The sequence below is a fragment of the Rhopalosiphum padi genome, chromosome 3 (assembly GCF_020882245.1).
Source record: "Rhopalosiphum padi isolate XX-2018 chromosome 3, ASM2088224v1, whole genome shotgun sequence".
Taxonomy (NCBI): domain Eukaryota; kingdom Metazoa; phylum Arthropoda; class Insecta; order Hemiptera; family Aphididae; genus Rhopalosiphum; species Rhopalosiphum padi.
Genome location: NC_083599.1, coordinates 56,224,299 through 56,251,166, shown reverse-complemented (window position 1 = coordinate 56,251,166; position 26,868 = coordinate 56,224,299). Strand labels below are relative to the sequence as shown.

The following is a 26,868-nucleotide window of genomic DNA, read 5'->3' as shown; positions in this document are numbered from 1 at the left end:
CAAAATTTAAAAAATCACTGTACTATTATTATAGTTGGACTGGGAATAGGTATAATATAATAATAATTATTTATATAATGCAAAATCGAAACCCCGCGTACATGCACTACAGCAACGGCAGTCAGTGCCTACATCGGCTATATCGCAGATACACGATGTAAATACAAAACTTATTTTATTTTTGTCATCGAAGACGACGAAGACATTTTCGGAACGATCCAATTGGTAATAATAATAATAATAATAATAATAATACAAACAACAAACACATATTTTTTTGTCCTCTAAACGACAAAGAAAATCGGACGGCAGCAGCAGTTGTAGTTGCAGCTGCCGATTGCAGTTCGCATGTTTTATAATCGCCGACGACGACTCGACGTTTTGAGTAGTGGTGGGGAGGGGGTGGTGTCTCGATCTTTGACCTCCGAATACCTACCGATTACAATACGAGATAAGCCGATATTCGGTAATAACGTACAACCGGCTGTTGAACTGCACTCTGCTGAGTCTACTGCAGCGTCCGCTATTCGTTTTGTTGCCTTTGCTCATTGTTGCATACCTACCGTGTCACGTTCATTGTGTGCCGATTAAATCATTTGCGTCCGAACAGATGAGTTGACCGTCGCGTAATAACACTATTACTTTCGTTATCGTTCGTCCTCCGAGCGATTTTCCGTCGTCTGATTCGAGTTTCCACGTTCGCGACGATGACTGCCGCCGTCGTCCAACTGATTGTCGGGTCATTCCTGCTCAATTCGGCCACGGCGTTATTGCCCTTGCCGATCCGCGAGTACTACTCGTCCGGCGAGCCCACACAACGTAATTATTGGCGTTGCCTAATTTTTATTTTATTATTTTATGACGGGGGTACGTGTGAATACACAGTAATGTGTCCAGCACGAAATAATTGAGTAGGCCAGTTTTGTTCTGTAGTGTGTAAGTGTGTTTATAACTATTAGGGAAGATTTGTCCTATCGGCTATCAAACGGGATATGGTCGATATGGGTATGATAATAATATACAATAATAAATATTAATAATATTAATAGTAACATTTTTCAGTTTGATAAAAAAAAAACCAAACAGTCAAAGTCAAATAAAAATTGGGTAGGCCTGTGCCTAGTCGGCCTACCATGTAAACACGCTACTGCGTGTATTCCTCCTCCTACTTTGGCACTTTGGAACCACAAGTTTTTGCTTGGCTCCGCTTCATTGTGATGATGGACTGTCGACAGTTCATGAATACTCTCGCATTACCAGCTATCTATAATATATTAATTACTGCACACCAATCGTAATGTTTGAACTACGTTTTGTTCATTACATCACAGGTTTATTAGGTTTCAATCATTTAAAATTCTATTTGGTACCTATTAATCCTATTATTATTATTTTCTCTTTTTTTGTCGGTTATCGTACCTGCTAAAAAAAAAATAAACAATTACGGATCAATCTTACAAAACTTGTTTGTTGGTATTTAATTTATTCTTATAAGTAGATTCATATTTCAAACTATTTTAGATAGGAATTGAATTAGAAAAGGAGTACTTAATCACCTAATTTGTTGCTATTTTTATCTTTATTTGTAACTAAACAACAATTTAATGATGGTTAAAAACCATTAATGAGTGGAAAGAAATTGATTTTCTTGATTAACATTGCGTACCTAGGAATAATTTGTTTTTATCAATCTTAAATAAATATATGCATAAGCCATAAATAGTCATATTATTTTATTTATTAAATTTAGTAGGTCTAGAAATAATTTATTAAAAAATGAATCCTATTAATAATAGGTATTAAAATTACTTTGTGATCCAATTAAAATTTAAATAACTTATTCTATGAAACCATTGTGCAAATAAATAATTACTCATCATTCTGATAAGTCTAACAACTATTAAATAGCGTACACAGTTGATTATGGCCAAACAGTTCAATTTTCAGTTCATTTTTGTTTGATATTTTAATAATTATAATAAATAATAATTTATTATTTTTTGATTGATTATGGATTTGTTAAAATTTTTGTATTGTAGTTATGTATTCTTATAATATTTTTACCTTCTATTTACATACATATTTGTTATTGTTTTCATTTCAAGTAATAAATTTTAATTGTTTGTACAGTAGAATCTTATTATGTCGGACCTCAATATCTCAAATTTTTTGTTATCTCAATATACATCGGAATCCCCTTGAAACTACTTTTATACTTAATAGCGTTTTGCTCTTAATAACTCGAAATAAAATTAATTGTTTTTTGTTATCTCGAATACACAAATAACATTTGTATTAAGGTAAGATAAAAAAATTAAACAATACATTTAATAGGTTAGTAGGTATAGAGATTGTGATTTCATGTGTTGGTAGTCAATATTTGTAGTCATTTGTATACAATATACTGTAATGGAAAATAAGTGTAAATTGAATGTCCTTACAATTAATTTTTACATTCTTACAAAAACAAAAGTAATATAAAACAAACTGTAATGACAGATTTTTTGAAAAAATAAAAATAATTTGTTCATTATTGTAGATTATTGATATGTATGTATATACTATAAGTATTAAAATCATGCATTTTAAACATTCAAATTATTCACCAATTTTTTTAAGATTTTTAATAAAACTCAATATCTCACTTTTTCCTGTTCCCCCTGAGATTTGACATAACGAGAATTTACTGTATACTATTCCATATTAGCTATTGTTAATTGTTAGATTGATAAGAATTTGTTATAAAAGCTATTTATAATTTGTATTAATTTACATCTAAATGTTAAATAAATTGAATAGATTATTAATAAATAAATAAATAGCCAATAGGTAGGTATTAGGTACATTTAAATATACAAGTATTTCTTGATAAATCATTTAATTTTTATTGATAATTAAAATATTTTTATTTATTAAAATACTAAAAACTAAAGTCCTTACATAAGATTATTTGTGTAAGGTAAAAGTTAAAATTATTTAACTGTATTGAAAAATATACATGGTATTATAATTTTAATACATTTTATATTTAATTATTTTCTGAATAAATAATACATAACAAAAGTAGATTTATAACTTAAAAGTGATAAACATGAATAATTGTAGTTGATTGAATCATTGATTGTTATTAATTCTTTGATCATTTTTTTTTTTTTGTATATTATAGCCGGTTTACCAAAATGGAGTTCAAGTTATTCTGTAGAAGGTGACATATTTATTCCTTTTGCTGAAGTGCATGAGCCGTTTAGTGCTTGGTATGATTCAGACTCTGGCAATAGTCGTATTGACTATTATCAAGGTAAATTTTTAATTCTTTTATTAAAAAAACAAGTTTTTAAGTTTGATAATATTAAATTGTAAAATTAAATAGGAATGGCAAAAACATATCAATTGTCCAATAAAGGTTCTTATGGCGCATCTCTTAAAATTGTTCCTGTTACTACCGAAACAGAAACAAATACTCTAAAATGTTTAGAAGTGAACGGAACTGATGAAATACACATTTCTCCTCAGCCAACTCTTCCAGACCTAAGCGATTTTAAGGTTACTGATTTCAATAAGTTATATTTGATATAAAAATTAATGTTTGAATGTATTTTATTTCTTATTTTTAGTTAGTTAGCGAACATTTAGAAAATGGTATTGTAGTCGAAAAATGGGTTTATATTAAAAGAGTAGAAAAAACAGTTGGCAAATACATAATGTGGTTATATAGACAAGTAAGTAATATACTTAAGAACTTACAATGTATAATTAATTATATATATATATAATTGAATTAGTACAGATAGATAAAAGTTTTATAATATAAAGAGTATCAGTAAAGTAAAATTAAAATACTTGTTATATTTATAATATGATATCATAATGCATTAAATTGTAATTATTTGCTAGAATGATATTGCTTATCCACTGCGGTATCAAATGAATGGATTTAATTCAGTATTTCTATCACATTTTGATGACTATGTCATCGTATACAAACATTATACACCAGTGAAGCCTGATCCAAGTATTTTCAACGTTGAAGGTATATCAATAATAACTTAAGTTACCTATTTATTAATTGAATAATTTAGATATTTAAAACCATTGGTTTTAGCATTAAAATGTGAATCTTTCCCTGGACCTGGTGTAAATCATATTTATGATTTTAATCCTATGATGGAGTTCATAAATAACTATGGAGAATATATAGATTCCACGTTTGAGGAATTTAAACGACTACATAACAAAACTTATTCTAATGATACAGTTGAACATTTTGACCGTAAAAACAATTTTCGCCAAAATTTAAGGTGACGATTTATTTTAAATAACTTATAAATCATTTATCAAAATTTTAAGTATAGTTACTGATTTTTAAATTAATCATTTATGTATTTGTATTAGATATATTCATTCAAAAAATCGAGCTAATGTTGGTTATACACTTGCTGTCAATCATTTGGCTGATTATTCCGATTCAGAACTTAAATCAATGTGTGGTTATAGAAAATTAAGTGAAGAAGAACATAACGGTGGAGAACCTTTCCCTTATAATAAAACTGATTTTCAAAAATTACCATCTGAAATTGATTGGAGAATTGCTGGTGCTGTAACTGCTGTTAAAGGTAGTTTTCATTAGTGATACATTTGTTAAGATACTTTTTGTAATTTATTTATATAATTGTAATTAATAGATCAATCAATTTGTGGTTCTTGTTGGAGTTTTGGTACTACTGGTGCCGTCGAAGGAGCATATTTTATGAAACACGGTGAACGTAAAAGTTTTTCTGAACAGGTATTACTTAATTTACAGTTGCTTGTTCTTTGTTAAAATACATACTACTAAGTACTGAAATTGATAAAATAATTTTGTTTTAATTTTAATTTAATTGCTTATATAAATAGAAAATAATATTTAAGACAAGAAATAAAATATTCTGAAAAGTATTTATATGCATTTTCATAATTTTTAAGTCTTAAAATAATACACATATTTTTGTTTTTGTTTTATTTTCTATGAACAATATAATATGCAATAGTCACATTTTTGATTTTTCAATAGATTTAAAACTTTAAAAAAATAATATTTATTTTAAATATCAGTTATAATGTTACTAATAAAAGTAAGATTAAGAAATTAATTTATCCATTGTAAATTCTTTCATTTATATACATTATATATTATTTATGCTTTGTTTTTATAGGCCTTAGTAGACTGTAGTTGGGGTTTTGGTAATAATGGATGTGATGGCGGAGAAGATTTCCGTGCTTATTCTTGGATTGAGAAGCATGGTTTACCTACTGAAGCAGAATACGGTCCATACCTTTCTCAGGTATAGTATCATTCATCACAATTTGTGTAAAATGTTCAGCTTATTATTAGTAATTTGACACAAAATCTTTATTTATTTTCTTATTATTACATGGAACTAAATGTATATTAACTTTTTTACAGTTCAAATATATTTAATTTTTTTCTATTAATTTCATCTATAAAAAAATATACAATTAAAATAGTTTATATTAATTTAAAAATCACAAAATCACGTGTTATAAAAGTTGTTGTATTTCATTAATCCATTCTCATAAATATCTATGTTTGTGTTTTATTCTAGGATGGTTACTGTCATATAGCTAATATATCAAATAACGATCTTACAAAAATATCAGGTTTTGTAAATGTAACAACAAATGATGAAGAAGCATTAAAAATTGCTTTAGTCAACGAAGGTCCAATTTCTATAGCCATTTATGCTTCACTAAAAACATTTGCTTTTTATTCAAATGGTGTTTACTACGATAAAGAATGCCGTAAGTATTTTTTATAACACATTCACTGCAGATGACTCCAAATAGTTACAACATTGTTTGCCTTGTGCTGAAGGATGCCAATTGGCGCTATCTTCCTTATTATTAAATTCACTAGGTACTGTCAGGATAACGATTAAACTATTGGTTTTTTTGTTAGCATCTACTACAAGCATTATTTGCATAACATAAGTCATACATCGATACTTTAATTTTTAAATTCCAGTTTTTTCAGTGTCATGATAAATATACTCAAATATGATAGAAAATTAATGTGTGTAAAATTATCTATCACACTGTATTTGTATTTATTTGCAGGTAATGGTCTAATGGAGTTGAATCATGCCGTGTTGTTGGTGGGTTATGGTACGTTGGATGGGCATCCATACTGGCTAGTAAAAAACTCATGGTCAACTCACTGGGGTAACGCTGGTTACATACTTATTTCTCGTAAAGATAACAATTGTGGTGTTCTCACTAGTCCAACATATGTTATTATGTAGACTTCAAGATTTCAATATACTTTGTCATTTTTTTTTTTATTTAATAATAATTTTACATTTTTAAGCATGAAAGTAAAATATATTGATTTTAGTTTTACAACTTATTTGGTACTAATTAATGTTAATCATGAATTTAAATTAAAATATTGTACTATTTCATTTATTTTTAAATAAACGACTGTTAGTTTTATACCTACAGGATATGTTTTAATAAGAATAATTTTGACAAAATCAATTATCTATTTCCTAATAACATCTATTACCTAGTCAATTAAAAGGTACAGAAATTATGTTAGTTCATTCCTATGATTGTATATGAAATTCTCCTTATTATGAAAAACAAAATGCATTTACAGCCTTACAGGTGACAGGTAAGTGGAATATAATTTATTATTTTATTCAATTAAAATAATATATATGATTATAACCAGGACTCAGGACTTAAAGTACTTAAAATCATTAAAATAAGTGCTTAACAACATCATTATAAGCACTCAAATAATAAGCATTTAAAAAACTTAAATTTTAGTAAAAATATTTAATCAAAAAAACTTTCTTTTTACATGATAAAGCAGGTATTAGATTTAATTTGTAACTGTGCTAGCTAAGAATAATATAATTAAAGATAACAAAAAATATTGAAACAAAATGATTAGGAAAAGTTTCTAACTAAAAAAAAAAATAAATCTATATTTAAAGAAATCAAACTTCACTTCTAAGACATTTTGCCTTATTGTTTATGGATTTTCCTAGGGGTTTTCTGAAAAAAACCATAAAAAGTAAAAAAACTGGTCAAAAAGCAAACATAATTGGAAAAACTGGAAATGAGCATCTTTTTAAAAAACCATTCAAAAAACAAAAAAAAGCACTCAAATTTCATAATTAAACATGTTGTAACATGACATATACTTCCATAGCACTTTGCTACATTTTAAGTCAATCCCTAAAAATAAACAAATGCTTTAACGCCTTTAAGTCCCGAGTCCTGATTATAACTTATTAGTTTAAAAATTATTATCAAACTAAGTCAACATTTATTTTTTATTATTCTTACTACAATTAAATATAGCTGTATTTCTTTCATAAGAACTATTTAAAAAAGTTATTGAAATTATTTATTATGTAGTTACTATTATTTCTATTTGACGTTAACATAATATATTTTTATGGTTTTTATGAAGTACAACACTTTTAGAAGTTTACGATGATAGTGATAAGAGTAGATTTTTAAGGCAAAACAAATGGATTTTGATATAAATAATTATTGTTGTTACATATTACTCATATGAATTTTGAACCATAAAATTCATACAACATATTAAAGATTGTCTTCTATAGATTAATTTAAACATATTAATATATTGTGTACATTCATTTTATTCATGAAGTTTCTATACAATATATATTAACAATAATTTAATGTTATAAGTTTATAACCTTATACTTTATAGTTATTTAATAAGTTTAATGAGTATATGTTTTTATGTTATTGTAATTGATGTAGCTAAATTGGCTATAACAATGACCTAAGTAACTGCAAGCTCTAATAATCCTGTTATTTTTTAATTTTTCATTGATAAGTTTTTTAAAATGATAAATTGGTATTTATATCGGTCTCTTGAGTTATTATTCTTTTAAACCTATCAGTAGATTTTTGGAATATTTTTTTTTCAGAGTGTAATTTTAATACATCTTCACACAATTTATATTTTCAACAATAATATTTTACCTCAATATTTATTTTAATTGAATACAATTTAGGTTTTTTTTTATGCCTGCAACGGTTACATTATTTTACTTTAATTTCTGGCTCATGAGTAATAATTTCATAAAATTCAAAAATTTATTTAAAAAATATTATTATATTGTATGGTTTTTTTGTTGGTTTATGTTAATAAAATTATAGAATTTATAATTTTTTAAAGTCTTGTGGTTATATTTTATAAGGCTATTCATACAAAAGTTACCATTTTGAGAGTATTATTATTTTCTATTAATTTGTTTAAACATTGTTGCATTTCAAAGTGGAATAAATGTAGTAGGTATATAATTCTTTAAAGACATACAAAAACTTCCTTAATCTTTTTGTATGTACATTTATTTGTATTTTCCATTTCATATCTTTATTGAAAATAATTCCTAAATATTTATTTTTACAAGAACAATTTAATTTAAAACAATCAAGTCACTGTTTTCATTGCCTAGACATTTAATTAAATGATTTTCTAATGTAATTATTTTAGGCATAGAAACATTGGATAAAGTAAACGTCATAAGTTTTGACAACTATTTAGTTTTGGTTGATTACAAGATCAATTGAATCTCTAGCCTTAAAAATAACATATCATCCATATAGGTTATAATTTTACCTGATAGATCTAGCTCAAATAAAAAGAAAATAGTTTAAGATAATAGTATAAAGAGTATAGTACTTTGAGGTACTCTGTATGTAGTAAATTTGATATCACAATTCGTGTCATTGATTCTTAAAACTTCAGTTCGCTCTGATAAATAAGATTTAACCAGTCTAGGAATTTATTATTACCTAACAGCTTATGTAACTTATGTATAAGTACCTATGTCATGACTGTCATGAGAAACAAAGTCAAATGCTTTGGCAATATCAATAAATATAGCTAAAAATTTGTCACCTTGATCAAGTGTCTCACAAACAAGACTAGAGAGTGAGGCAAATGCATCGTGAGTGCCCATATTTTTCCTATAACCATATTGATTACAATTTATAAATTACATTATATTTAGGAAATATTGGAGTTGTTTTTTTCCCAGCATTTCAAATATTTTACTTAAATTTGATATTGATCTAATAGGACAATAGTTAGAAATTTTACTATAATACTATGATGGATTAATTTAACTACTTCCATTGAACTAAGAATTGTATTCAATACATTTATGAAAAATGTAGTAGTATTGTCTGGCTTTAAAGATCTACAAGAATCTTTTAAATTATTGAAATCAAATGAAGCATTCTACAATAATAACAATGGAGCTATAAAGAAAATAGGTACCTATTTAAATTAAGAATGTGTAAGTTTATACTTCAAATAACGGTCTAAAGAATAAAATACTAGTAATGACAGTTATACAGGAGAAAAATTAAGGGTAATCTATCAAAATAATAATCATTCCAATCTGTAAAGACAGCATCAATTTTTCATATAAAAAAGTTTATAGAAATTAATTAGAATGATCTATAATTTGAATAAATAATCAATTATCTTTGAGTTAAAAAATTGTTGTTATTGAATAGGGTGTTAGATTTATCAATGAACGATTGTAGTCTTTCAAACTTACATTGAATTCTGGTGGTTCAATTATCTGTAATCTTATTGAATTAAGCACCAATGCATGGGATAGATTTATTGAAACTGTAGCTTCAGGTATAGCATGCGCTTGGCTATAAAATCCTCTATATCAGCCTTGAGCGAACAATAAGTATCTTGGAAATTCGAGTACTCCTCATCTTCACTCTCTCCATCGTCAAGTTCAATAATGTCATCTTGAAATGTGCCAAATGAATCCATTAAATCATTTAATTTGTTGAGGCGTGTTAACACCTGAAAGGTTGATTGTAGTGTAGGGCTAGATGTTTTCATAAACTCATTTATATGATTTATTACAGATTTGTAAGAACTGCGCTCTTGAACAGCATGCGCAAGTTTGTAGACATTGTGGTTGATGCTATATAGAATGGTTTGACAAAAGTGAAACAATATACAATATATTAACAAATAAATTAATAATTACAAAATAAAGTATTATACTTTAACAACTATCGAATACTAAGTCAATGTAAGTGAAACATGTAATAAACTAATACCACCTTTACAACAACAAACCAAATAATTTTATAGATTATTATACTATTGCCAATGCTATCACATCGCGGACTCGCGGTCACCAAAAGGTCACCACTGTCAGCTCATATTCATAAGTCAAAATAAGGTAGACTTTAACAACGGTGAGGTAGGCAACATAGAATGACACACTACCTCAGCTCATTCAAAAATATAAAAAAATTAATGTAGTTGGTGTCAGTTAATTAATAACAACAATTATAATAAAATAGAAAATACAGTATTAATTGGTATAAGAATGTACCTATATAATATGTAATAAAAAACTAAATAACAAAATATAATATTTAATATGTAGGGTTCTGGACTTCTTGCATTTGCATCTTTTTGGAGAGGCCATAGATTATTCTAGGTGAGTTATAAACTTGTTTTATGAAATGGCGAAACTAAATACTAAGTTTAAATTTGCATATTTCTACATATTTCGTCATATTTTTGGAAAAGTGCATACTTGAGCAATTGTTAGCAAATTTGTACATATTTTGCATTTTTTAAATTTGTATGTATGTACAATTGTCGGGAAAAATCCTATTTGGAAAACATTCAACTAATTTAACAACTGCAGAACGTCAAATTCAACGTTTCCAAGGATATAAACAATAATAGACAATAAATCTCAACAGACAACAAAAATTAATCAGGCAAATTCAAATGGGGATATATAATTTTGATATATGATTCATACACGATTTATTTTTTAATGAATTTTTACGTATCATTCATAATTATTCATCAATAATTAAGGAAGCTATTTACATTTGAATTTTATATTTAATTTGTAAAATGTCATCAATGAATTTATAATATACATTATATATATATTACAGTGTCTAAATAGGCAATAGCTAATTATACATTTATACCAAATTGTTATATAAATTATATCATACAGCATATTACAAATTACAATTATTTAAAATTTATACAAAGAGGTACCTAACCTGTATTTTTGGACTAATTTAGGTCCCTAAATATAGTTTTTAATTTAAATAATAGGTAATAACATAACTACTTTCATATTTTGTTTGAATCAACTTAATATTAGATACCTATACTATTTCTAAACACTGCAAAATAACAACATTGATTTCAAAAACTTGTATAGGTAATTAAACTTCGCGTTCAACATTTAGTTAAATGACGCATAAAAATCAAACCGTTTTTGAAAGAACATCACTTTTTCACAACATAAAGATATGATTTCTCTAAAATTAAATAATAATAACTAGGGCTTGGGTGTTGTTACAATGATTAAAACTTATTAAAGACTTAACTTGGGGACTTGGGAACTTAGAAGCTTTAAACCCAGACAAATACAAATAAGAATATGTCGAGCAAGTAAAAACATACACTAGAAAAAGACAATTTTAACTGAATTTATTTTTAAAAAAATTTGTTTATTATTTGTATTATCAATTTTTTCCTTTTTTGAATAATTGTACCTATTGCTCCAATATTAGTGTTATTGAATAAAATAACTGATCATGGACCTTTTACTAAGGATATACTACCTCAGTATAAGATCTATGTTACTGATAGGCAATAGGTCAATAGAAAAGATATTCATCTGTGACATGGAGAACAAAGTCAATCACATTAAAATCCAAAATATTTCTATAACATTGGTAAAATACATTATATAATAAGTACCAATAGGAATTTTAATTTTTAAATTGCATTTTATAACATTTTTTTATTCCTCTAATAAATAAAAACTATATAATATCAAAATATATTATATATAGTTGCATATATTATGTATACATACAAAAATTATAGTTTTATATAATTGTAAATATTATAGTATGAGTTTTTAATTTCATTATAAGAACATCCAAGTCCAAATCATGACATCAAACATAATAAGTAAGTTTTTTAATATGTCCAAATGTATCAGTAAAAAATGTTCATAATATATTCTGAGTGGTGTATTATTGTTGTCATTTAGTTAATTTCAGTATATTAAAATAAGCTAGCCACTAAGATAGGTATTATGTATGGTAAACTAAATTTAAAAGCAAATTGATTATTTTTAAAAGACTATCAATTTTATAACTCATAATTTAATTTTAATAAATGTGAAGACATTTGAAATATTATGTACAATTTTGTTATCAAAACAAAATTATTGTTATCATTTGGTAGGTACGTATGGTAAATTAAATTTACTAAACTAAATTACTAGTTTGCTATATTTATTACACTATTAAATGTGATCAATGTTTAAACAAATTACTTAAAAATTATGTTTAAGTATTCATATGAACAAATTAGTTAAAAATAGTTGCTTCTGTGTGAATAACATTATAAAATATAAGTGGTAGTTTTTAGAAAGTTATATCAATGTAGGTACTAATTGTTTACAACACTCGCATTATTTAAATTTATTACCACAAGTAATATTACCTATATGTATATTAATGTTTAATATGATTAACCAATTTAATTTAGAGAATTTTGGTTCATGCCAGTGGTTAATATCTAGTTCAATCAAATAATAAAACATAATATAAGTATTTACTATTTTGATTTATTTATTGCACTTTGAAATGTGACAATGTTTAAACAAATTAATAGAAAATAATGATACTCTCAAAATGGTAACTTTTGTATGAATAACCTTATTAAATATAACTGCAAGACTTTAAAAAGTTATAAATTTTATAATTTTATTAACATAAACCAACAAAAACCATACAATATAATAATATTTATTAAGTAAATTTTTGAATTCTTTGATATTATTACTCATGAGCCAGAAATTAAAGTAAAATAATATTAAATACATTAGCAAATTTAAATATTTAGGTGCTGAAATTTACTGAATTGTATCACTTTTTATTAAAATAAAAATGTACCATCAAACTTTACAATATCAACAAGGGCAATATAATTTAATAAAAAAAAATAATGTCATATTTGCAGTCTTAGGTACTTACAATGACTTTTAGAGTAATTAAACATTTGTTTTAATCTAATTAGTTACCATACATTTCAATAAACTTTTGTCTAAAACTGATTGAAGAAAATGGATCATATCCAACAACAGTTTTAATTTAAATCAATGGGCTAAGAAAAATTAAATAAGCGAATAATACACATTAAATTATAATGAAAAGGCTAATTTCAAATTTGAAGTCTTAGATAGGTATAAATGTATAATGACTTTTGGTGACGAACAAAAATATAATTTTTCAATGATTCGAAAAAGAAATTATAAAGTACCTTCTTAGTGTAAATAGATAAATGATTTAAATGATCAAAATTACATCTTTTGATGTCAGTTTAAAACAAATGCAAATATTTCCAGACATTGAAAACTATAGGGCATACTTATATTATCAATAAACATTGTAAACATTATTATCAACATCCATTTTATTCGATGAACCTACACAAAGACAGTATTATATTCATTAGTTTATTACAAACTAGTTAACAGTCTGCTCATTTTGTATGACTTTTTACCTATGTTTGGTTAGTTTAACAATTTTAAAGAACAAGCTGATATAATATAATTTATTATTTTGAGTGTATTATAATTGTACCTACTTAGTTATCTGGGTTTTTGGTTTCACATGTTTAACTATATATTTTATGTTGTATGTATTATACTATTATCTATATAGTGAATGTTTTGTCTGTGTTAAAATAATGAATAAATAATATTACATTAGTAATAGTTATTTTACACTTAGGATATATTCAAAAGATAAGATTATATACATTTTTTTTTAATTATGGTTAACAAAACAGAGCTTCTATAAATTAGAATAAAAAATTACTAATACGGACTATTTCACAACATATTCTTCAGCTCATACATCTACAATTAGTAATTACAACTAAACATCTACTCATCATAAGTATCTTTTACTCTTAAGATTATATTTTGTCTCTTTAGTGTATATTTGAGTATTCTTATGATATGTTTTTGTTTTGTATTTTTACTTTTATTTATTGACAAACATTAAAAGAAAAAATATATTTACCTATACATATTTTAAATTTCATAAATTTCAGATATAATTTTTAATAGTTATATAAATCAAAATTTATTAATACAATGCCTACTTGTGTATCTTCTGTAACAATGTATCTTATACTTAATATATATCAAATAAATGCAATTTTTAAGATATAAATCCTGAAAAATTTACAAATGATATTAATGTACAAGTTTTTGAAACTGTATTTAAAACAAAAATATTTAAAATTATTATTGAACATAGAATGAATGTATTAAATAGGATAACATTATGTTCAATAATTATTGCATCATATTGTTATTGGAAATGTAAATAAATCGATCATGTATTTTTATAACAGTGCTGTAATGTAATTTAAAGCCATGAAATGCAAAGGAGACCTATTTAACACATAATTTTTTGTGAATACTTATTCAACAATTATCAAAATTATTATTATTATATTTTCTAGTTTACCGTTTACCCAAGTTTTAGTAAATATCAATACTGAGCAATTTATTATGTATAAATTCTATTTTACCCAAGTTTAATAATACAGTTCTATAGTTAAGAATTTAGTTTCTATAGTTAGTTTAGAAAATCTAATTTTATTTAAAGCAAAAACATTTAAAGTAAATTATAAATTAATAATAGGAGATATGAATATAGACTTATTAAAAGATACAACAATTCAAAACAAATATCTTACATTAATGGCTGAATATGGGTATTTGAAAATAATTAACAATACAACTGGATATGCATCTAATACATGTCTAGATCATATATTTATGAAATGTAAATCTACAAAATTGTCCAAACCTATAATTAGTCCAATTACAATTACGGATCATTATTCAATATTTCTTAGCGTCGGCCATTTATTAACAAATAGAAATAATACTCCATAATCCATAATACTCAATAATCCATTAACAATTTCAAAAATAAATAATTTTAAACTCTCAGACTTAATAGCCACTCAATTATGGGATAATGTTTTAGATAAAATGGATGTAAATGAGGCTACAGATAATTTTATAAATATTCTTAAAATATTAATGTCGAAAGCCTCCGTTAGCATAAAAATTTCTTCTAAACTAAAAAAAACTAAACCTTGAGCGACTATGTCTCTTATTAACGCTAATACGCTATTAGGCATAGAGACCAATTGCATTTAAAAGTTAAAAATCACCCTAATAATAATATTTTAAAACAATATTATATAAAATTTAGAAATACAGACACACAACTTATTAAAGATGCTAAAAATCAATACCAAAAAAACATAATTTGATAAATATAAAGGTAATCCAAAAGAGAATTGGAAAATAATTAATGAATTTACTAATAGAAATGTAAAAAATAATAAAATTGAATATCTTATAACAAAAGACGGTAAAAAATGTATACCAAAGAAAATAGTGAAATTATTTTAAAAAACATTAATGATTATTTTATAAATATTGCATCTGATTTACTAAATCAAATTAAACAAAATCAAAAGGAAACCCTAGGACACAATTGTCTAATTATGCAAAACATCTACTCCTCTAAAAAACCTATTTTTGATCAATTTTATAATATTAATGAGAACGAAATAATAAAGTGTGTAAGAGAATTAAAAAACGGATCGTCACCTGGAATTGACGGTTAATATATATATTAAAAGAAAATATATCATTCCTTGTTTTTCTTCTAAAGTATATATTCAATTTGAGTATTTCATAATCATTTATACCTGATATATTTAAATTATCCATATTAACACCAATCCATAAAAAAGGAAATTCAAACTTAATTAATAATTTTAGACGGATATCTGAAATTTCTAATTTAGCTAAAATATTTGAGAAAATTATTAAAAAAACAACTAGTTACTTTCTTAGAAAATAATAATCTCTTACATCACTCACAATATGGTTTTCGTCCAGGCAAAGGAACTAATCAAGCTATAGCAAATTTAACTAATTTCATCAACAAATCTCTAGATGACAGTAAAAAATGCGCTACGGTGTACTTACTACTTAGATTTAGCAAAAGCTTTTGATACTATTGACCACATCGTTCTTATAATTAAACTAAAACAATTAGGTATTTGCGATAATAATCTGAAATTATTTTCCTCGTATTTATCTAATAGAAAACAATGTGTCAAAATGAATAATACTATAAGCTCTTTAAAACAAATCAAATGTGGTGTCCCTCAACTCTCAAGGTACAGTTATTTCACAAATTCTCTTTAATATACAAATAAATGGAATCCATTCACTTCCCCTTAAAAGTCAAATTATATGTTATGCGGACGATACTGTTATTTTATGTAAAGCAGACTCGTGGGAAGAAATATTTGAAATAATTAATAGGGACCTACAATTAATAAAGCAATGGTTGCTTCAAAATAACCTATTCCTTAATTTCGAGAAAACTTGTATTGGTCTTCATGCTTTGACGGAAAATATAATTCCTACAAAAAAATGTATAAAAATTCATAATACATTATGCCACATACCTACGATTTGCTCATGTGAGACTATTACTATTACCAATTTCGTTAGATATTTAGGATTTGAAATCTGCAATTATATGAAGTGGAATAATCATATACCTAAATGTTTTAAATAAAGTATTAAAGTAAGAAAAATGATTTATATTTTTACTTTAATACTGTTGAAAAAAGATTTTCTTTCAATTGTACAATTTTTATTTTAAAATAAATATGTTTTTAGTTTAAGTAAGTACCTTAAAACTCTTCGTAAATATACAAAGTAAGAAATATTATTAAAATTCAATTTTTGAATTTGGACCGGCATACATCTGAACTATATGGGCTATAAAATATGTGTATAATCCAACAAAGCAAATCGGTTAATTATTGTTAATTAATAATTACATTCAATAATTATTGAACAGTTGACTATATCATTAATGTACATTTTTAAGTAGAATTATACATCACAAACAGAGAAGTCCTGTCATTCTCAAAATTAAATTAAGAGATGACCTCCTTACAGGCTAACACGTTAATACAAAAGCAATTGGAAAAAATATGCGTGGGGGGGGGGGTTCAAGTAAAATTGAAGGAGCTTAACTTTTACCTAACTTGACCATTTGTTTTTTTTTTTAGTTAACAACAAATTCAGTTAATAGATTTAAATATTACTTAGCTAATATAGGCCTACTATGTTTACTAATATATAGGGCTCGGAAATTTTTTTTTGGAACTTTTTAGACGATTCTCTCTTGGCTACAAATTTGTTTCATTAGTAAGTGAATCTGAACAACTAATTTTTATTTCGTAGTTTTTTGCATTTTTTGGTGTTATTACTTTTTAAGTCATTTTTTGACATTTTTAGGTAATTTCCCCACATTTTTACTGATTTCACATTAGTTCAATTCTTATAGTTTCTTGTCGACCATTATTCCGATAACTTACTTAGAACTTTAAAACTACCATGGACTAAGATTAGTACCTATCCGATTTTATCTCACCGATTACCGGTTGTCCTGTTGTAGTTAATATTATTGTACCTAAATTTTATTATTTTTTCGTAATATTTTCGAAATGCCGAAAATTAAAACGTCGGTTAGTGCTCGTCTACGTCTACTATGTTTGTAATTTTTTATTTAATTTTTAAGGAAATTTTTTCTCATTTTTATGTCATATTTTGAGTAATTTGTAAAGCTTACAAATGTTATTATGAGAAATGTTTATAGAATAGAATTTTAGAGTAAAATAGAGTGCAATTTAAAAAAAAATATATTTTTATTAATTTTAAACAAATATTTGTTTTTTAGGTCATTTTTTAAAGACATTTTTTGTCATTTTTATGTCATATTTGTATTTTTTAATGTTTTTAAGGTTATTAACCTCCGAGCCGTCCTAATAATACACAATATACGGCCTATACGTCTGGTCTAACTGCCAGATGACTTAGATGAGTAAGGAAGCTTGTAACATACTCGATGTTGGAAGTATTTAACGATAAAATACGAATTGGGAAATTTTATGATAAAATAATTCGACAAGTGTCAAGTAAATTATAAAGATGCATTTATTCTTTTATAATCATACGGTCAATATAAAAATATAAAAATATAAAAATAATGAGATATCTTTAAATAATTAATTGCTGACATTTTTGTGCTAAAAAGTTATAAGAACTTGATTTCTATTATATATATATTTGTTTTACGCTTAATAATAAATTACTGTGATCAAAATATTATTTTTATATTTTTGACTACGTATTACGTTATTATTAATGTTGGTAAATTTTTTGAATTGATATTTATTTAATATTTGAGTTTGTTCAAAGAAAAAAGGTAAAAGGTGCACAATCGTGTTGCACCGAATCTCTTTTACTACAAGTCTAGTTCGATCGAACAGGTTTATTATGATCACAGCGCGCTGTGCCGAAAGTTGTATTTATATTTTTATAAACATCATATATATTTATTATTTACCAAGACACTTAAAATTATTATAATTATATTGATAATATTATTTACAACATAAACATTATAGTGTTATTCATAGTCATCGTCAAAAACTAAGGTTTAACCTAAGTTTAAATAAACTGGGTTTAATTCTTAGACCTTGGTTAAACTCGGGTTTAATAATGTATTATTCATAGTCAACATAGTCAATGGTCTAGGCTAAGTTTTGAAAAACTGTAGATTATCTTTAGTTTATTAAAACAGCCATAGAGCCACCCAACTTTCCATATTATTACTAATTGTTGCCAATAAAAAAAAAAAAGGTAAAAATACATTCTATGTTCTATTATTTTAATGCGAACGTTACAGTTTTTCCAGGTGTTTTTTTTTTCATGTCATTGTTATCGTTATATTTTATGAATTATAGTAAAATATTTTTAGATTACCTACATGAATTTATTTTTAGTTTCGTGTTCTATTTTTGAGTTTATTAGTGGTATTTATTTATTTAAAATTATAATTTAAATTGCGTGATTCTATTTTAAAATGGATAAACAAAAAAGGGTTAATTGGGAAAGTGGAGAGAAAGAGCTACTAACTGAAATCGTCACACCATTTATCAAAGTGATTGAAAATAAAAATTGTGACACAAATACGAATAAGTCAAAACTAGAAGCGTGGTCACAAATTTATAAAGAATATAATGGTAATTCAAAAACTCAAAGAACATTACTACAGATTAAAGGCGAATGGAAAAGAATGAAAATAGTTGCCAAAAAAAAATGTTTCATCATATAAACAAAATTTAAAACAAACTGGAGGAGGTCCTCCACCAGAATCTATAAACAAATTAGACATGACATTGCAGTCTTTAATGCCAATGGACTTTATTAAAGATGCAAACGATTTTGACTGTGACAATGAAGGCTCAACTGAAAAGGTATAGTATTTATAATTTTTATAATAATTGTAATTTTAAGTTTTTTGTCTTTTTTTCTGCTATTTATAGACATTTTAAACTATTTTACTTTAATGTTATTGTTAAAAAAAAAGTAGTGATTTATCCTGTGACTACTGATTCTTATTTAGGTAATCTTCTCTCTAGATAGTTTTTGATAATATTATTTTACTTTGTTATTTTTTTTAATTATGATTATTATTATTTTTCTTATTTAGAATAGTATAAACAAATGATTTCGAAATATTAGAAAAAGAGTCACCTGCATCATCGACAGCGACTTCAAATACCGGTATACAAATATGTGCTGAAAGCTTAGATGAGTTTTTACAAACAAATGATTTTGAAGATGTAAGCCAATTTTATGTTAATTTAAATTATTTATTTGTTAACAAGTTACATTTAAATTTAAAGCACATAAATACATAATGATTGATCATGACGTATTAATACACGATGAAAACCTTCAAAAAAATAATCAAAGTTGTTCAATGATGAGACCTGGTCTTGAGGAAGTAGATGAAAATGAATACAATTATTCACCTACTACAAATAACCAGACCAAAAAAGTAATATCTTTTACTATCATATAATGCTACCTAATTATGTTATATTGCTATTAGTAATTTATTTTTTATATGATTTAATTAATTATCGCAATCAATAATACCATTATATCAAATATTTAATATATAAATATATAATAATAATACTATATATTATATATATTATAATTAATAGTTAAATCAATAGTGAGGCACCAAAGAACGATATAAATACGTATAAACGTATAAGTACTGAAATAAGTACTACTGTTCTTAGTAAGTAGTAATATGTCTTAATATTAGAATTTGTATTTGTATTAGGTACAAAAAAAAAAAAAATCAAGGATTTAACGGAAATAATTTAGATATACAAATGACTGAATACGAAGCAAATTTATTAAAAATACAAAAAGAAAAGTTTGAATTAGAAAAAAAGTTTTTGACTTAAGAACATCACCAGCGCTCTCTCATAAACGAAGCAAAATTGAAGTATTATGAATTAAAAACAAAACAGTTGGAGAAGATTCAAGATTTAAACTGTTCTGATTAAATATAGGTATCAGAAAACATTTTTAATTTCTCGTCATCTACTTATATTACGCAACAATTCTGTTATACCTATACCTATATAATTCAATTATTATAAAATACTAAACAATATTCTTTATTATATTTATAACTATGTTATCAGTTATTTAGATACTAAGTAATTACATATATTATGCGATTTGTTTTTAAACTATTTATTTACGACTGTTACAATTATATATTGTTAAATATTAATATGATAATTATTAGGTACTATAAAATATATTATGAGATTTGTTTTTATTTACAAAAGTTACAAGAATAAAAATACTAATATTATTATAAAATGTTAATTTTATATTCCTTAATCTTTTATACTATAACTAGTATTACTTAATTAAATTTAAGACGAGTGTTTTTTTTAATGAAATTTGAAGTTTAAAAAAAAAAACGATACAAATAAAAGATCAAATAATGTACTTAAAAGTTATTACTTATGAACTCTTTACATAATAAAATTAACTAAATTACCTAAATATAATATGATAAGTAATCTACCTATAATATACATATTACATACGTTTAATAAATACTGTCGTATGTACTGCGCTCTTGCTACATTACCTCTATTTTGGTTTATTTGTACAACATTATAATTGTCATCATCTGCAGAACTATCACTTTCGCCATCTTCATTATAATCATCATCTTCACTACTTTCTTCTGTGCTACTATTGTTGTTATCGTTAGGATTTATATTATTGATATTTATTAAGTGTTTTTTAAAATGTAATTTCATGTTGTGTAATACTGATAATGCTACTATAGCAACTTTAGCGTTCTCGAGACTTATGGTCATTCCTCGCAATAGACAGCGAAAACGTTGCTTGATTTGTCCAAATAATCTTTCTATTGTGTTTCTTGCTCTAATGTGTGTGTAATTGTATTGTCGCTCCACATCGTTTTGTGGATTAAGAATTGGTGTTAACATATATGGAGTACAAGCATAACCACTATCACCAAGTAAGATACCATTTATTGATCCATTTTCAAATTGTTCCTTGATAAGACTTTCGTTCCAAATTCTTGAATCGTGTGCACTTCCTCTCCAACGAGCAATTACATGCAATATATAACAATTTGCATCACAAATCACCTAAATTATTAATTATTATTTATAAGTATTAAATATAATTTTAATAAGATTTTAACTTTATATTTTATAAATTTGAGTATTTTAATAAAATACATGTTATATTGCTTACTAGAACATTTATTGAATAAAAGCCTTTTCTATTAATGTAAAATTGAGCGTAGTCACCCGCCACCTTTTTGATCCGTATATGTGTACAATCTATCGCACCAATTATCGAAGGCATATTAAATTTTCTACGAAAATCTGCCTTTTTAGTAGCTAACTCTTCATTGGTCAATGGAAACTTAATATAATTATTTTTAATGATGCTAGTGCTCTACAAACTTGACTCAAACATCGACTAACTGTCGGTTGACTAACACCATGTAAGTCTCCATTGTCGTCCTGAACCTTAAATTATAACAATATAGGTACTTTAATTTGTTTTAAATTCATAAATGAACTATTACTATAAACATTAAAACATAATTAATAATTACTTGTCCTCTAGCTAAATAACGAAGTGCAATCAACAATTGTAAGCTCGGTGATTTTGGTTTTCCGCGATTGTTAACTGCTCGAGGTAAAAAGTCACGAATTTCGTTTACGATTTGTATAAGCATTCTGCTTTTGAAAATCGATATTTTTTACGAAATTCATCATTAGTAAGTTCGTTGTAAGGATTTTTACGAATCTTATATATTTTTCGCTGTCTAATAAAACGCACATTTCTTAAATTTCTTACGCGTCTAACATTTTGTACATTACCGATATCCATTTTTCTTAAATATAAAACACATAAGTTTTTAAAACACGAATGAATTAAATTAAATTAAATGATAATACATATCAAGATAACAGTGATTTTTATAATAAACCAGCTTTAAACCTACTATTTACCTAGTTTATAAAATCAGAGGTTTATCGTTAAATTTAGTCTATGGTCTAAGTAAAGTTTATCGTCTATGAATAACAAAAAAGATAAACTATTGTTAAACTACTATTAAACCATTGTTAAACCAGGTCCAATTTGACTATGAATAACACTGTAAACATATTTTATTACTGTCAAATATGGGTTGTTGTTTGTTTGTTGCACTTCCACCGTTTTGTGTCTTGTTCTAACCAATTTATACGATAATAAGATATAATTTATTATTGATGAAAATACAATGAACAAAAAATATGGGATAAAATCTAAAACAGTAGCAGCTTATAAAAAAGGTGTAAGAACTGAAAATAACTATTATATTATAAATATATAGACGTAATCAATTAAGTTTAAAATATTGTATCAAAATAAACTATAAAGTAATTTATGTTATTTATGATTGTATAACATTATACTTTTGTTATATATAATCATATTTAATATATTATTTATTACATATAGTAAATTGATAACAATTAACTCATCAAAAGAAGCGTGTTGCTTTAATAAGGACACATCTGTTCAAGAAACTCCAAAATCAAATAAATTATAGGCCGTTTGTGCATTGCTATTGTTAAAAAAGGCGTAGGGGGTTTTCCTATCGCTATTGTTACAAATAACCTTTTTAATTTTTATAGACCGATTGTGCATTGCAAATTATGTATATATTATCAATAATTTCAAAACTAATTACTTAGGTACTAATTATTTACAAAAATAATGGTCAATATTCATGTTCAAAATAAATTACAAAATTATTATTCAAATTTACCAAAAAAAAAAAATATATATATATATATTATTATATAAAAAATAAATTATTGGATGTGAAGATAAGCTTTGATCTGAAAAATATAGGTACACATTAAGTTAACGAACATCAATAATTTTATAATGATGATTAAGAAAAATCCTTTTCTTTTGAATGTCTTCATTTTAAGTCTTATCTTCAAAATATTGTCGTAAATAAATCTAATTTTGGATTCATTAAATTACTAATTCACAGCCGAAATTTGCAAAACATTTTCCCTTATATTGACATAGCATGTATAACTATATAAGTATGTTAGTAGTTATAAAAATAAATGAAACACTTATAGTATCTGAAATAAAAATACTTCATTGTTAAAACTTAAATATTAACAAATTGGCGAATTAAAAGTCGATCAACTGTTTAATTATCATCTCTGAGTTAAGTATAGAAAAATATCAATCTTCTCTTCAATCAAATTTAGTTTTTTTTGTTGGTCTCAGCATGCATTTATTTGTATGGATTTTATACATTGAAGCTATTTATATTGTATTTCATTGAACGACGGCGTTTGTACTAATAATTATATAATTTCATTATTTTTACTGCAACACAGTGACGTTTTCTGGTGGAGGGAGTAATGTAGCAATAAGTAAATATTTGCCCCGGTCTGATTTTAAATGTAGCCCAATATTCGGACTGGATGTTGGTAAAAGCATAACTATATTTTTTTTAGTTTTAAGGAATTATAATATTAGATAGGTACTAGAAAATTGTTGCCACAATAATATAGATTTTTAGGTAGAATTCATAAATACAAATACGTTGGTCATGCGATACAATGATCCATGATTTCTAACAAACCTTTAAAATAGAAGCTATATAAAAGTGTTCAATCATGTTCTAGTAGCCGTATTTCATATTTTTATTTAATTTGTTAGACCCTTCCAAAAAAATAATAATGACACTATTGAGATAGGTACCATAAATTATTTAATTCTCTGTGTCTTTTTTGTGTCAAATATTTATTTAACACAACGTGTTTTTAATAGATATATGTAAGTTTGCTGTCACGGTGTCACAATAAATCAATCACTTATTCTGATAAGCATTATATGACATACACGTGTAAGCAGTGATGGAATAGTTCTTTATAAAAATAAACTACATATCTAGATAATACAAGTTCATTAAATAATTGAAATAATAAAAAAAACAGTTTTTACAATTTAATATAGCATGTAATGTATTATCAATAACAAAATTGAAAATTAATATTTATCGCATGTGGCCAATGGCCATGTGGCTTTGTACAAGTTTATGAATATTTAAAATATTAAGCACTGAATAGTAAAAATATTGTATCCTAATCATAATATATCTATATTATTTATAACTATAAATTTTAAATCTTAGTTGAGGGGCGATATTTAAAACGTACTATTCCCAAAATTAACAATATTAAGTTACCTATACTTATTTTGATTTTTGTAGAGAAAAAGGGGGGAATCGGTGCCATCAAATTTTGTATAAACGTACCATTTCAAAAATCAATTTAAAATTCATATAATACCTACGACAAAATGCACTATTTCTATAGAAAAGATTAAAACAAAAGTAACTATTTAATTCCAAATTATGTCAAAATGTGGTACCTATTTCCCATATTGAATACTTTGTTTTGTTCATTTGATAAAATAGAACAAATAGTAACAATTCTTCATTTTTTTTCTTCAAAATGTACTATTTCCAAAGTAAACCATAATGCACTGTTTCCGCCATTCTTACAGTTTTATAAAACAGATTTTTAATTATATTATTATTAATTTAAATTGTGAATAAATACTGTGCGAACATATTTGTTTGAATATTTTATCAGCTGATTGTAAAATATTAAGCCGCTAACTGAATTAATACTTATCATAAATTGCGTTAAAAGTACAATCTTTTGTATTATCTCAATATCTCACTAGTGATCGCACCCATCCATATTATTATTAATTTAGTCCACCTAACGTCTAATAAAAGTAAATTTTATATTTACTTTTATTTTTATTTAATCTTTATGTGTCTAATATTTAAGTATATGTATTTATTTTATGATTCACCTATCGTTAATATTTCCTTAAATTATGTCAAAATGTACTATGCCCCTCAATTTACATAACATTATCTTTTATCTATAATTCAGTGGAGCAGGAAATGAAAAATAATCAAAATTCGTAAATACTAAATAATACTCTTTCGTTTTTTTTTTTAATAAACCTACTTTATACCTATAAACAGTAACATATTAAGGAAGGTTCAAAAGGGCAAATCCCCTGGACAGGCACCAAATTCTGAGTCCCATAGGGCATAGAGGTATATAGTTGCTCGAAGTTCAAAGTATCTAATATCAATGATAAGTTTTTATTTTATAGGATATACGTTAGGTTAATCATTTTAAAATTTATTTTTAGGTACATATTAATAAAATATTCGAGAATATACAATAAAATATATAAAATGACTACCAAAATTAAAAAGTTGGCTGCATATTAGGTAGTTACTTTCTAAAGATAAATACGAAATAGGTCTAATCCTACTTTAGCCAGGAATTTGTACGGTGTATCCGAGTTGTAACCCGGCTATTTTTGCGTTGAATATGAGTTGATTAATATTGACCATTTTAAGATGGTAAATTGTAATCTAACGGTGGTGGCTGTTTTCCACGTACTTTTTTGCACAAAGAATTGCCAATACCAGTTGTTCCGACTGCCAAAAGTTCAAGCAAAACCTATGTCAGAGCGAAGGTCTCCAACGCCGCCACCTGATCAAATCGACGAGACGAAGCCTAGTAAAAATCGATGATTTGTATATACCTTTTCATTAACACGAATCCGCAAAAATAAATTTATAGCGTTGGTGGTCAATTTTATTTTAAAAATAATTTTAGACATCCAAATGATTGTAATAATTATTAGAAAACGTTGAATGCAAAATAAAAAATAAAAAATGTTTACGCCGAGCTTTCAAAATTTACCGTCCTGGGCCCAAGCTTTCCGGTCTTGCCTTAATATGCTACTGCTAGCAACGCTGTGGTCATTTTTGTATTTTGTGCGGTATCTTGTTATATTCTGGTAAAATAAAAAAAATTTGTTTTATGTCGAATATTTATGAAATTGGGTAGATAAAAAGTTATTTTTTGCGGTATCAACGTATCGTGTATCGCTCCCAAATACTTTGCACGTTCCTCTCTCTAATCTTTCAATAATTGTAATCCATCATTGATAGGACATATCTTGGACACGGTAGCTATTCGTATCTTCTCGACAGAAAAAGAAAGTCGAATCGACCAGCATCGAAATTATATCACTTTCCGCTATGCATCAGGGACATGATTAATTTTGAGCCGCTTGTCTTGAATATATAACCTAAGATACAACAATGCAT

General features: G+C 25.4%; 1 protein-coding gene across 1 annotated transcript; it reads left to right on the top strand.

The window, feature by feature from the left end:
• The first annotated feature begins 437 nt into the window (after positions 1-437).
• Positions 438-6,497, top strand: LOC132926612 (digestive cysteine proteinase 1). Its single transcript, XM_060990984.1, has 11 exons — positions 438-819; positions 3,167-3,298; positions 3,371-3,543; positions 3,615-3,719; positions 3,895-4,030; positions 4,103-4,298; positions 4,393-4,613; positions 4,683-4,783; positions 5,193-5,321; positions 5,604-5,799; positions 6,115-6,497. The coding sequence occupies exons 1-11, from the start codon at positions 708-710 to the stop codon at positions 6,297-6,299; spliced, it is 1,686 nt and encodes a 561-aa protein (XP_060846967.1). The 5' UTR covers positions 438-707; the 3' UTR covers positions 6,300-6,497.
• Positions 6,498-26,868: the final 20,371 nt, after the last annotated feature.

What these genes read in the sequence shown, in the direction of transcription:
- LOC132926612 (XM_060990984.1), top strand. Translation starts at nt 708, where the DNA reads ATGACTGCCGCCGTCGTCCAACTGATTGTCGGGTCATTCCTGCTCAAT. An exon ending in CAGACCTAAGCGATTTTAAG is followed by an intron (nt 3,544 to 3,614) that starts GTTACTGATTTC and finishes TCTTATTTTTAG; the next exon opens with TTAGTTAGCGAACATTTAGA. An exon ending in AATTTTCGCCAAAATTTAAG is followed by an intron (nt 4,299 to 4,392) that starts GTGACGATTTAT and finishes TATTTGTATTAG; the next exon opens with ATATATTCATTCAAAAAATC.